The sequence below is a fragment of the Haematobia irritans genome, chromosome 4 (genome assembly GCF_050003625.1).
Source record: "Haematobia irritans isolate KBUSLIRL chromosome 4, ASM5000362v1, whole genome shotgun sequence".
NCBI classification, from domain to species: domain Eukaryota; kingdom Metazoa; phylum Arthropoda; class Insecta; order Diptera; family Muscidae; genus Haematobia; species Haematobia irritans.
In genome coordinates, this window is record NC_134400.1 from 111,681,341 (window position 1) to 111,696,635 (window position 15,295).

The 15,295-nt window shown below is 32.9% G+C and overlaps 1 protein-coding gene across 1 annotated transcript in view; it reads right to left on the reverse strand.

The window, feature by feature from the left end:
• The window catches only part of LOC142235716 (uncharacterized), a 428,189-nt gene that overhangs the window by 182,165 nt on the left and 230,729 nt on the right, over window positions 1-15,295 (reverse strand). The window contains exon 13 of the mRNA XM_075306976.1: window positions 14,361-14,519. Within this exon, the coding sequence (XP_075163091.1) occupies window positions 14,361-14,519 (159 nt within the window). The remainder of the gene's footprint in view (window positions 1-14,360; window positions 14,520-15,295) is intronic.

Consider the following 15,295-nt stretch of genomic DNA (forward strand, 5'->3'; position numbering starts at 1 on the left):
AACCTGTTTATCTGTAAATTTCTAACGGTACCTTTGTATACATACTCGTTGTTTGCACTATGGCATTTTCTGCGTTATGCAAAGTGCGTGTGTTTTTGCAAGAACAATTTGAGAGCCTACTGTTTTAAAATTCTAACAATCACATTCGCTACATAATTTTTAAGTCTGTCCATATTTTTGTGAGAGAAGGCTGTTGTTTTCACTTTTTTCAAATACTATCAACAGCCTTCTCTCACAAAAATATGGACAGACTTAAAAAATCATGTAGCGAATGTGATTGTTAGAATTTGTAAAAAAACCAAAATTGCTGTTAGCATCGTGTTTTATATTTTATATGAATTTTTATATGGTTTTTTCTGCCACATTTTTACTAAAAAAAAGCCGTTTTTTAACCTTTTTAAGCCGCCAACATCCAATCTTCTTACCCGATTTGAAAATTTTCTGAGAATGAGTTGTAGACGGCTCAATTTTCTTTAATTTGAGTGGTATTAGGATCAAAAAGGTCAAAGAAAACGATAGATATGCTCAAAATTGTAGGTGTACCTCCAAAAATTAAAAAAAAAAAATTTAAAATTGTATCTCTAAAACCAATCGACAGACAATTTTTATACCCTCCATCATAGGATGGGGGTATATTAACTTTGTCATTCCGTTTGTAACACATCGAAATATTGCTCTAAGACCCCATAAAGTATATATATTCTGGGTCGTGGTGAAATTCTGAGTCGATCTAAGCATGTCCGTCCGTCCGTCCGTCCGTCCGTCCGTCTGTTGAAATCACGCTAACTTCCGAACGAAACAAGCTATCGACTTGAAACTTGGCACAAGTAGTTGTTATCGATGTAGGTTGGATGGTATTGAAAATGGGTCATATCGGTCCACTTTTACGTATAGCCCCCATATAAAGGGACCCTCAGATTTGGCTTGTGGAGCCTCTAACAGAAGCATATTTCATCCGATCCGGCTGAAATTTGGTACATGGTGTTGGTATATGGTCTCTAACAACTATGCAAAAATTGGTCCACATCGGTCCATAATTATATATAGCCCCCATATAAACCGATCCCCAGATTTGGCTTGCGGAGCCTAAAAGAGAAGCAAATTTCATCAGATCCGGCTGAAATTTGGTACATGGTGTTGGTATATGGTCTTTAACAACCATGCAAAAATTGGTCCACATCGGTCCATAATTATATATAGCCCCCATATAAACTGATCCCCAGATTTGGCTTGCGGAGCCTAAAAGAGAAGCAAATTTCATCCGATCCAGCTGAAATTTGATACATGGTGTTGGTATATGGTCTCTAACAACCATGCAAAAATTGGTCCACATCGGTCCATAATTATATATAGCCCCCATATAAACCGATCCCCAGATTTGGCTTGCGGAGCCTCAAAGAGAAGAAAATTTCATCCGATCCGGCTGAAATTTGGTACATGATGTTGGTATATGGTCTCTAACAACCATGCGAAAATAGGTCCATATCGGTCCTTAATTATATATAGCCCCCATATAAACCGATCCCCAGATTTGGCTTGTGGAGCCTCTAAGAGAAGCATATTTCATCCGATCCGGCTGAAATTTTGTTCATGCTGTTGGTATATGGTCTCTAACAATCATGCAAAAATTGGTCCACATCGGTCCATAATTATATATAACCCCCATATAAACCGATCCCCAGATTTGGCATGCGGAGCCTCAAAGAGAAGCAAATTTCATCCGATCCGGCTGAAATTTGGTACATGATGTTGGTATATGGTCTCTAACAACCATGCAAAAATTGGTCCACATCGCTTCATAATTATATATAGCTCCCATATAAACCGATCCCCAGATTTGGCTTGCGAAGTGTCCAAGAGAAGCAAATTTCATCCAAGCCGGTTATAATTTGGAACATGGTGTTAGTATATGATCTTTAACAACCGTGCCAGAATTGGTCCATATCGGTCCATAATTATATATAGCCCCCATATAAAACGTTCTCCAGATTTGACCTCCGGAGCCTCTTGGAAGAGCAAAATTCATACGATCCGGTTCAAATTAGGAACGTTGTGTTAGTATATAGTCGCTAACAACCATACCAAAATTGGTCCAATCACACAAAAATTGGTCCATATCGGTTCATAATCATGGTTGCCACTAGAGCCAAAAATAATCTACCAAAATTTTATTTCTATAGAAAATTTTGTCAAAATGTTATTTCTATAGAAAATTTTGTCAAAATTTTATTTCTAGAGAAAATTTTGTTAAAATTTTATTCGGTTCATAATAAAATTTTCATCATTTTCAAAATTTTATTTCTATAGAAAATTTTGTCAAAATTTTATTTCTATAGAAAATTTTGTTCAAATTTTATTCGGTTCATAATCATGGTTGCCACTCGAGCCACAAATAATCGACCAAGATTTTATTTCTATAGAAAAGTTTGTCAAAAGTTTATTTCTATAGAAAATTTTGTTAAAATTTTATTTCTGTAGAAATTTTTGTCAAAATTTTTTTTCTATAGAATATTTTGTCAAAATTTTTATTTCTATAGAAAATTTTGTGAAAATTTTAATTAAAATTTTTCTGTAGAAAATTTTGTCAAAATTTTATGTCTACTTTGTCAAACTGAATTATATACGTATTGGATCGATCTTTTTGATTTAATATATACCACGTATGGACTTACATACAATTTAGAAGAAGGTGTTAGGAGGTTTTAAGATACCTTGCCATCGGCAAGCGTTACCGCAACTTAAGTAATTCGATTGTGGATGGCAGTGTTTAGAAGAAGTTTCTTTATCAATCCATGATGGAGGGTACATAAGCTTCGGCCTGGCCGAACTTACGGCCGTATATACTTGTTTAAAACTCATTTTCGTGTTTCGTAGGTCAAAATCAATAAGAAAAAATATGCTAGAAACAAATCACAAAACGACTGTTGGCTAGTGTTATGTGGCAGCCCGATGTATCAGGCTCACTTAGACTATTCAGTCCATTGCGATACCACAGTGTTGAACTTCTCTCTTATCAGTGAGTGATGCCCGATTCCATGTTAAGCTCAATGACAAGGGACTGGAGCCCCTTGGAAGAGCCAAATTTATCCGATTCGGTTGAAATTTGGTACGTGATGTTAGTATATGGTATCCAACAACCATGCAGGAATTGCTTCATATCAGTCCATATTTATATATAGCCCCCATATAAACCGATCCCCAGATGTGACCTCAGGTGCCTTTTGGAGAAGCAAAATTCATCCGATCTGGTTGAAATTTGGTACGTGGTGGTAGTATATGATATTTAACAACCATGCCAAAAGTGGTCCATATCAGTCCATAATCATAAATAGCCCCCATATAAACCGATCCCGAGATTTGGTTTTGGAGCCTCTTGGAGGAGCAAATTTCATCCGAGTCAGTTGAAATTTGGTACATTGTGCTAGAATATGGCCGTTAACAACCATGTCTAACTAGGTCCATATCGGCCTATAGTTATATATAGCCCACAGATAAATCGATCCCCAATCACACAAAAATTGGTCCATATCAAGTTCATAATTGTATATAGCCCCCATATAAGCGACCCCCACACAGAAAAAAATATCACCAACATATTTCCCATTAAAAAGTTAATTGAAGTTGAAATTTTTTTTCAATTAATAAATTAATTGATACAATTAACTTTTTAATCATGATAGAAACATTAAGTTAATTAAGTCAATGATTGAAAATTTTAAAATTTTTAATTAAAAAATTAATTGATACAATTAACTTTTTAATGAAATTCGGAAGACTAATTCAGTTAAAAAAGCGCTGATTTTTTTTTTAATTTTTAATTAAAAATGTATTTCAAACAATCATTTGTTAATCCAAATAAAAACTCTAAGCCAATTCAGAAAGTAATTAAAAATAGTTACCTTTTTTAATTAATAAATTAATTGAGTTTTGCAATCAACATCAATTAAATTTTTAATTGAATCAATTAAAAAATTAATTGAATTTTTCTGAAAAAAACAATTAATTTTTTAATCAAGAATTTTTTCTATGCCCAATTAAAACTGTGATTGATACTATCATTTTCGTGATTGAAGACATTTCAATTAAAAAATTAATTGGATCAATTAATTTGGTGATTGAATCAGATGAAAAATTTTTTGTATGCATATTTCAATTCTGGCGCTCTACGTACCGTGCAAAAGTCAGTATCGATTCGTATTTTTTTGTAGACTTACCTATATATACCTTTTTGGTCTAGTGTATACCACGTATGTACTAATTCACAATTTAGAAAACGATGTTAAGAAGTTTTAAGATACCACAACCCAAGTAATTCGATTGTGGATGACAGTCTTTCGTACCCTCCATGGTGGAGGGTACACAAGATTCGGGCTGGCCGAACATACGGCCGTATATACCTGTTCTTTTTTTACTATGCAATCAACTGGAAACACTTTTTATTAGCAGATTAATGCCATTAAATTATTGAAACTGCACTTTACTCCGAATCACCAATTTGCTGTGATAAAAAGGGTACATATCGGTCCATATTTTTATATGAAAATAAAGCAAACTTTCCAGGTTTTATTTCTCTTGGTGATTTGAGTATAGGGAAAAAATCTATAGAAAATATTTTTGTATTTGATTAAGGGGTTTCTTAAGTGCATATTTATTTATCTACAATATATTCCAAAATCAGGAAAAAATATTAAAGCACAATGGACCTAGTAAGTGTTTAGCATAAATGTATTTTTTGCTTCAAATCGTTTAGGATTATAACTTAAATGACTTCTATTTAGCTGAACCAAAGGAAAACTCCCATTAGCCCTCACTTACCCAAATGTCCCTTTTATGAAAGACAGTATACAAGGATAGGCCGAATTTTAAATTCCCAACACCATGAATGACATATACTAATTTTCCTTGAGTAAATTTCAAGTGAATTTTATGGGACAAACAACCTCAAGAAGGTCGGTTCAAAGCTGTATTTGGGGGCTATAGCAGAATATGGATCATATTTAGAACATGACCGACTATATTCTATCATGAACCACTTTGTGCATCCACATTTTCGATAACATCTCAAAAATTTCAAATGTGTTGGGTGCTATATATACAGGTTTATATTCGCATATATTTTTAAATGAAACGATGTGGAAAAAACATTTAAACTTCTACAAAATCTGTAGACTTAAAATTTAAACCGGGTAATGCTCTAGTACGTGGAATGTAGAATGTTAGTAAAAATATGCGAGATATATAAATCTAAGGCAATTTTTACGCATTGAAGATTTATCATGCAATACATATGAATTACGTGTATAAGTAAAAATTGCAATTTTACAAGGAAATGGGTAAAATCAGGGTAAAACCATGGGTTCTGGGTCCGAAATTGTGCAAAATTTGGACCTAGGTTAGGTTAGATTAGGTTAGGTGGCAGCCCGATGTATCAGGCTCACTTAGACTATTCAGTCCATTGTGATACCACATTGGTGAACTTCTCTCTTTTGGATTTGGACCTAGACTTTGATTAAAAAATATATATTCGCAGATAGGCGGACATGTCTAGATTCAGAGTATAAAAAATCTATTAGATTTCAAATTTTAGCCAAATCCAAAGACCACCCCATATGATGGATCAGATAAAACTTGTGGCGTCTATTCATATATATGAAAGCTATATCTGAATCTGAACCGGTTTCAATATAGATTTGCACACTTGAAAGTACTGACAACGATCGGTTAGTGAAGAAGTGCAATGTGACCCATTTGTTGAAATTGTACGATACATATATATGGGAATTATACCACGTTTGATCCAAAATTTTCCAAATTCAGTAGTGGTTGTTCTTGTGCCAAAAAACACAAACTTTCATCAAAATCGGCTAACAATTGCGACCGGAATCCTGCGAACAACAAGAACATGGATGGACGGACACCAAGGCCATATCGATCAGGGGTGGTTTTTTAGTCGATCGGTATAAATTTTACACATTTTTTGGTTGATCAAAGTTATTATGTGGTTTAGCGCATTATTAACTGATGTAATTAACTTTTGTATAAAATTAAAAAATGAAGTCAGGTAAAACAGGGATTAAAAATTGTTTGTTTTTAATCAATAATTTTATTGATATAATAAACTTTTTAATTAAATTAAAAAAAAAAAACAAGTATATACGGCCGTAAGTTCGGCCAGGCCGAATCTTATGTACCCTCCACCATGGATTGCGTAGAAACTCCTATGAAATACTAACATCCACAATCGAATTACTTGGGTTGTGGTATCTTAAAACTTCTTAACATCGTTTTCTAAATTGTGAGTTAGTCCATACGTGGTATATATTAGACAAAAAAGTTATGTATAGTTAAGTCTACAAATAATTAGGAATCGATATGGACTTTTTGCACGGTACGTAGAGAGCCAGAATTGAAATATAGGGGTCGCTTATATGGGGGCTATATACAATTATGAACTTGATATGGACGAATTTTTGTGTGATTGGGGATCGATCTATCTGAGGGCCATATATAACTATAGACCGATATGGACCTAGTTAGGCATGGTTGTTAACGACCATATACTAGCACAATGTACCAAATTACAACTCACTCAGATGAAATTTGCTCCTCCAAGAGGCTCCAAAACCAAATCTTGGGATCGGTTTATATGAGGCTATGTATGATTATGGACTGATATGGACCACTTTTGGCATGGTTGTTAAATATCATATACTTCCACCACGTACCAAATTTCAGGCAGATCGGATGAATTTTGCTTCTCCAAAAAGGCACCGGAGGTCAAATCTGGGGATCGGTTTATATGGGAGCTATATATAATTATGGACTGATATCGACCAATTTTTGCATGGGAGTTTGAGGCCATATATTAACACCACGTACCAAATTTCAACTGAATTAGATGAATTTTGGTCTTCCAAGAGGCTCCGGAGGTCAAATCTGGTGATCGGTTTATATGGGGGCTATATATAATTATCGACCGACCAATTTTTGCATGATTGTTAGAGACCATATACTAACACCATGTACCAAATTTCAGCCGGATCGGATGAAATTTGCTTCTCTTAGCGGCCTCGCAATCCAAATCGGGGGATCGGTTTATATGGGGGCTATATATATAATTAACGACCGATATGAACCAGTTTTTGCATGGTTGTTACGGACCATATAATAACACCATGTACCAAATTTCAGCCGGATCGGATGAAATTTGCTTCTCTTAGAGGCCTCGCAAGCCAAATCGGGGGATCGGTTTATATGGGTGCTATATATAATTATGGACCGACGTGAACCAATTTTTGCATGGTTATTAGAGACCTTATCAATTTATTTCTGACCATAATAGCCTTAGTTAGTACCCGATCTTACTCTAATTTTGCACAAGGTTACCTTCTCTGGTATCAACCAAACCTGGGAAATATCATCCAAATCGGTTCAGATTTAGATATAGCTCTCATATATATGTATCGATCGATTTTCCCAAATTTGGCCATAATACTCTTATTTATTAACCGATCTTACAGAAATTTAGCACAAGGTAACCTTCTGGGGTATCGATCACACCTGTAAAATATCATCCAAATCGGATGATATTATGATCGATATTATGATATTTGGCCGATATTATGATCGGCCAAGAGAGCACGCAAAAGTGCTCTATATTTAGTTAAGTACTCTCTTTGTGCTCTTTTTATGCATCACAACATATATTACTCAATGCGATTCAATAAATGATAAAAGTAAACTGAACATACGTAAATGTCACACTACGAGATTTTCCTTCGCCGTTATTTTCTTATTAAATAGTGTTTTACTTTATATATCAGAGTCGAAGAAGAGAACACCGATGTTGCTTCTTCACTTTGTACTCTGTTCTAAATGTAAACAAACTTCTTTCAATAAAATTTTTTAACAAAAACAACAAAAAAATTACTTACAAAGTATTGTAAGAAAATTAGCTTGAGTTGAAAGTGGTTTATTTTATGTATATGTTATGAACCTTTTTTATGTTTAAATGAATTATTATGGAATTAAATGTTTTTATTTTATTTTAAAAGGTGTGCTCTTTTTTCGTATGTGCTCTTTTTATAAACTGAATGTGCTCTTTTTATAAACTGAATGTGCTCTTTTTGCCTCTTCAAAATCTGGCAGCCCTAACCAGAATCCTGCGAACAACAAATACATGAACGGACGGACGGACACCAAGCGCTAGATCGACTCAGGAGGTGATGCTGAGTCGATCGGTATATATTTTATGGGGTCTAAAATCAATATTTCTGATAGGCACACGGATGAGAAAGACTGTTTTTCATATGTTTGGCTATAAACATTATATGTTTGGAACACAAATTTTTAAACACAATATTTTTGAGTGCAAGCATATAATGTTCATAAACTAGCATAACATGTTTGGGACATATATGTTAATATGTTAGAACATATTATGTTTGGGACATAAAATGTTTTTAAATATAATATGCTTGGATGCAAACATATATTAATTTAGAAATAGCCTATAAACATATATGTGTTTAGTAGCTTGGAGCGCTATTTAACAGGGAGCGATATTGAATTAAGTTGGTGGTTGATGCTTGTTATTACAAAATTAACATTTTATTTTTCCTTGGGCAATTGATCAGCTACTTCTTTGATCCTTACAAACTGTGTGGTCCGCTGTTCGAATCCCCGTCCGGCAAAAGGTAAAATTAAAATAAAAAAAATCATAAAATTGAATAATTTCTTCTACAATGTTTGTATTACAGAAAAAGGTGCTAAGAACTAAAAAATCTCGTGGAAGTGAGAAAGATGTGGGGGAATATACAATTGGGCAGAAACAAAATTTTGAGCATTCAGGTCGAAAACCTATGTTGTTAGCACCTATATTACCTGTTTATTTTCATAATTCATTATGATTGTGAATATATAAATAAATAAATAAAATTTTGAGCACAATATTGTTTGGGAGAATTTTTTTAAGCATATAATATTTTTGGGTGCAAAATGCTTCCAAACATATTATATGTTCACATAATAACATATTGTTTTTTGGAAGACAACATTATTGAATTTGGATGCAAAAATACAAAATGTTTGGAAATTGACTACCCAAACATATATTGTTTAGACCAATATGCTTTCAAACATATTATATATTGGAAGAGATCAAACATATAAATGTTTGGGCAATAGCCAAAAATGTATATGCTTGAAGCAAAATATGTTTGGGAGTATATGTTACAGAAGCGATTTTTTGTGAGCGAGTAGTTAACTTTGTGTAGTTGTTGGGAAATTTGTAAAGGTTTTGCCATACCATATTTATTCTAAAAATGATATATAAAATATATTACACTTAAAGCTCGACTGAAAGATGAAAAGAGCTAGAATATAACTTCCACCCGTTAGAATATAACTTCCACCCGAATGAAAATTTTGCTTAGTATAGAAAACGCATTTCTCTAATATAAAGTTTTTTTCCTTGTCCAAAAGTCGATAAACTTTTCGATGAAATCGTATTGTCCTCATAATTAAGTGATTTGACTTAAAAATGGGTATCATAACATGAAAAAACAAGTATATACGGCCGTAAGTTCGGCCAGGCCGAAGCTTATGTACCCTCCATCATGGATTGCGTAGAAACTTCTTCTAAACACTGCCATCCACAATCGAATTACTTAAGTTGCGGTAACGCTTGCCGATGGCAAGGTATCTTAAAACCTCCTAACACCATCTTCTAAATTGTATGTAAATCCATACGTGGTATATATTAAATCAAAAAAGATCGATTCAATACGTATATAATTCAGTTTGACAAAGTAGACATACAATTTTGATAAAATTTTCTACAGAAATAAAATTTTAACAAAATTTTCTATAGAAATAAAATTTTCACAAAATTTTCTATAGAAATAAAAATATTGACAAAATATTCTATAGAAAGAAAATTTTGACAAAAATTTCTATAGAAATAAAATTTTAACAAAATTTTCTATAGAAATAAACTTTTGACAAAATTTTCTATAGAAATAAAATCTTGGTAGATTATTTGTGGCTCGAGTGGCAACCATGATTATGAACCGAATAAAATTTGAACAAAATTTTCTATAGAAATAAAATGTTGACAAAATTTTCTATAGAAATAACATTTTGAAAATGATGAAAATTTTATTATGAACCGAATAAAATTTTAACAAAATTTTCTCTAGAAATAAAATTTTGACAAAATTTTCTATAGAAATAAAATTTTGGTAGATTATTTTTGGCTCTAGTGGCAACCATGATTATGAACCGATATGGACCAATTTTTGTGTGATTATACCAATTTTGGTATGGTTGTTAGCAACCATATAGTAACACCACGTTCCTAATTTGAACCGGATCGGATGAATTTTGCTCCTCCAAGAGGCTCCGGAGGTCAAATCTGGAGAACGTTTTATATGGGGGCTATATATAATTATGGACCGATATGGACCAATTCTGGCACGGTTGTTAAAGATCATATACTAACACCATGTTCCAAATTACAACCGACTTGGATGAAATTTGCTTCTCTTTGAGGCTCCGCAAGCCAAATCTGGGGATCGGTTTATATGGGGGTTATATATAATTATGGACCGATGTGGACCAATTTTTGCATGATTGTTAGAGACCATATACCAACACCATGTACAAATTTCAGCCGGATCGGATGAAATTTGCTTCTCTTTTAGGCTCCGCAAACCAAATCTGGGGATCGGTTTATATGGGGGCTACATATAATTATGGACCGATGTGGACCAATTTTTGCATGATTGTTAGAGACCATATACCAACACCATGTACTAAATTTCAGCCGGATCGGATGAAATATGCTTCTGTTAGAGGCTCCACAAGCCAAATCTGAGGGTCCCTTTATATGGGGGCTATACGTAAAAGTGGACCGATATGGCCCATTCAGTACCATCCGACCTACATCGATAACAACTACTTGTGCCAAGTTTCAAGTCGATAGCTTGTTTCGTTCGGAAGTTAGCGTGATTTCAACAGACGGACGGACATGCTTAGATCGACTCAGAATTTCACCACGACCCAGAATATATATATTTCATGGGGTCTTAGAGCAATATTTCGATGTGTTACAAACGGAATGACAAAGTTAATATACCCCCATCCTATGATGGAGGGTATACATTTTTTTTTTGGGCTAAGGTCAACTTGACTTTAATAATTCAGAAAAATTCTTTAAAATTAATGAAATTGTCTTTAAATTTGTTGTCTTTTTGCATCTTGACTACAAAGCAAAAAATCGTTTAAATATAGGACATGTTTTTCAACACTTTATTTTAAAGACGTTTATTACTCGAAACATAGCATAATTTCTACTGGAAGTCGAGTCTTAAGTTGGAAAATAAAGTTGTAGTTAACTCGTTTTTAACGGACTTTGATAGCATATGAAGAAAAAACTAAAAAAACGAAAAATTAAAATTTGCTTCCTAGAAGCAAGTATACAAAACCCAAGTTTAAAAGAGAATTGTGTCTTAAGAGTGTCCTTACTAGTATTCTCCGCTTCTTTGGCTCGGAATCAATACCAACATTTTTAAAGTAAAGACAAAATCTTTTGAACCGGGCATGTTTTTTTTTAGTGTAGTAGATATTTAAGGTATATATTCAGATACACGCACAGAAAAACCATGTTTGGACATGGTTGCCGCATCCATTTAATGCTTATCTAGAGCATGTAATTGCCGCGAAAACCATGTATTTTGTCTTTGTAAAAATAGTTTTCGAGCGGAGAAAAATGTATGGTGGCAATAAACATTTGAATGGTTCTCAAATACCGCAAACATATTCTATCATTTAAATGATAGAATATGAGACCATTAAATGGTCGGGAAAATCATGTACCTGACCATTCAAATTTTTAACTTTTTTACAGGGAAAAAAGTATTTTTATAGGTTAAGTATAGACATGTCTAGAACCATTACATGGCCATAAAGACCATTTACATTTTTTTCGTGACCATTTACTTTTTTAACTTTTTTGCAGCGAATTTTATAAAAACATTGAGCAGGTACACACAATTTTCATTTTGCACGTCAGTCGTGTGTTGATTGTTTCTTGGAATGGACGGAGAATACGGATTTACTGTGTTTTGTGTTAATTTATTTATTCAGAAGTGGCACGTGGTTTTATGTGAACACAAAAAAGGAAAGTGTAATTGAAAAAATGTACCTGGTTTTTGTTCTGCATTTTGCTATATGGTATCATTTATTTTTATTTGCAGTTATATGATGTCTGCGTTTGTACATTTGATGGGCACGATGTAAATATGGAATAATTGCTTATTGTTGAAATTGAAATAAAATAGAGTGTGTAAAAATATATAATGTTTGCTTGAACGGTATTATAAATACAAATAAACAATGAATTAGTTTATAAATAAATAAAAACAAACAAATAAAGTTGATTTTGTGTTTTCTTTCCTCAATACCATAACATTTTAAATCGTGACCATTGTCTTTTCATTCAAACAAAATTTTTTTTATCAATATAATAACATTTTAGATGAGGACAATTACATTTTTCTTAGAACCATGTTCACTGAGCCAACATGGTTGCAGGTTAAAATGTTACATGGTCGCCGCAAAAATAGCTCCTATCATATTATTTTGCTCTTCGAATATGATTGTGACAATCATGTTTCTTCTCTGCGTGTAATTCAACAGAAAGGCGAAACAACGATGAATTTAAAAGAAGATATGGACAATATAAGCTGGAGCTACCGAGTTGCAATAAAATAAGCTGTGATATTTACAATTAAGTTGTGTCGTTAAATAAATTTATGTTACGTGTTTGAATAATTATACAAATGTAATCAAAAATACTTGCATCTCTGTAAGTTGTTTTGTTAATATTTGTATTGTGAAAGATAGTTATTTAACTTTAAAAATCTTTGTTTAAATAGACGAATCCCTTGAAAAAGCCGCCAAATAGTGGAGAAACGCCGGGAGAATATGAAATAAAAGAGTTTTATTTCAAAACTAAGTTAGGCCTAAATACACTGAAAAAACAGTGAACCCACCAGGAAGAAAAATTTCGGTTAATTTTAGAAAATGTTGAATATTTTTAGAAAATTTTAACTAAACAGTATAACAAACGCTGGCATCACGCCTATGTCATAAAAATAAGTAAATATTTTTCGAAAAATTCAAGAAAATTTACTAGACATAAGTAAGTTTTTTCACTAGTTAAAGAAAATTTTGTAGTTTGAATTAATAAATAATAAAATAAATTTGAATTAAATTTTTAATCAAGTATAATTTTTATTTGTTATTAATTCGGTCAATGAACTGAAGCATTTCATAATTTAATAAAAAAAGACTTTTTTCGTGTATGGAAGTCGATATTTTAATATGTTACAAACGGAATGGCAAACCTGTTATACCCCCTCAACCTATTATGTTGGTGGATATAAAAAAGTTTTGGCATTTCATTAATATTTATAAAGCAAAAAAAATCTCTGGGCCAGAATCAACAACAACAACAAATGGATAACAAATTAAAAACAACCCTCCGCAATATGCCCTTGCCCATTATGTTCCTATTTAAATTTTTACAAACAGAAAAGCAACTTTTGTTTACCGAAATCCGTACCACAGACAATGGCAACCAACATTGTCATCATTGTTGATGAAATGGTAAAAAGTTTGTATTTTCTATGGCAATGTGACACATAATCCCAAAATAATTGCGACCCTAAAAGGGGGGAGGGTAGTTGAAGTCTAGTTATAATTTCAGAAAAATTTCCAGCACTCAGTTGGCGATTAAAAATAAATCTAAATATGTGCCATACCGAAAATGGGATGGAAGTTGTTCCACTGGGAATGTGCATAATAACATAAGCCATTCATATGTAATTTACATATATATCCTGTAAGGTATTTGGTAATCTAAAAAATCCACTAAGCACTTATTCTAACAGTTTTGGGTAGTAGTAGTAGCTTGTTTATTTATGTAGATTCTCGTTTTAATTTCCTGCGTGTTGAAAAATGTAAAATTCATTAAAGTTTTGTATAATACCACATTGAAAAGATTTGGATGTTCGCAAGGACAGATCAAAACACATATTGAGAACAAAAGTATAAATTTCTAAAGAATACACAAAAAAATATCAATTAATTTGATTGTCATTACAATTAATACTATGTTTAAATTTGAGCTAACAACGTATTCGTTTTTACAACCGAGTATTTGTGTTATACATATTAATATGGTTTCATTCCATATTCTCATCACGCTGTTATCTTTAAATTAGACCGAGCATTTCTATTTGCATATGAATGTGAAGAAATGCAAATGAAATTTAAACCTATTTACTTGAACTTACCCAGGTATGCCACCGCTCTCCATGTGATTTGCCAATGTCACATCGTTTGACCACACGTCAAATTGCCATTTGACTAAACCCAAAACGCCACAATGTACACGTCCGGTGTGGATGCCCACACGCATGTTAACATTAACCGCCATCACCTCACGCACCAATCTGTAAATACAACCAAACAACGAGAAGTGAATAACCACAAACAAATCAACAAACACAAATAAGAAATTCAATTGTTATGCACAAACAACACTCAACCACATTTCTTAGCAAATGAGTGCTCGACTAAGTGCGGGTATGTGTATGTGGGGGAATGTAAACAGATGGAATCCCTGCCAACATTTGGAAGTTAGTTTTCCCACTTTTCGCCAATATATCACTTCTTCGTTTCTCTTATTCTAAAATGGGGAAGAGAGTTGACAATTCTCTCTTAAATGTTTCACTACTTCGACTCCCCTCCTCCAGTATTGGAGCGATAGTGTTTTTATTTTCCACAAATGAGCCACATCGTCACTACCCGTAGAAAAGATTTACGTACAACAAAATATTACAAAAACAAATTGCATGATGGCAAAATTATTTTTTGGATTAACCGTTATTCTGGTTTTTACGGCGGTCGGTTGACAATTTATGTGAAGTGTGAATTAATGTGTTACGTACAAAAAAAATGGATTAAAAAAAACAAATTACGTGGCGACAAAATTCTTAATTTAACAGTTATTCTGAAATTACAAACAGCAGAAATTATAGAACTTGATCTTAGTTATTTTGCGAGTTTTTCTGAAATCGGTAGACAATTTCGGTGAAGTGTGAAATAAAGTGTATGGAAAGTATTATAGGTAAAACTAAAAATTAATTTTAATCTTCCGTTGTGTTCAAAATGAGTTTTTCAACCACAAAAAGCATTTGAAAAAAGAAATAAAAGGGAAGCTTCCCGA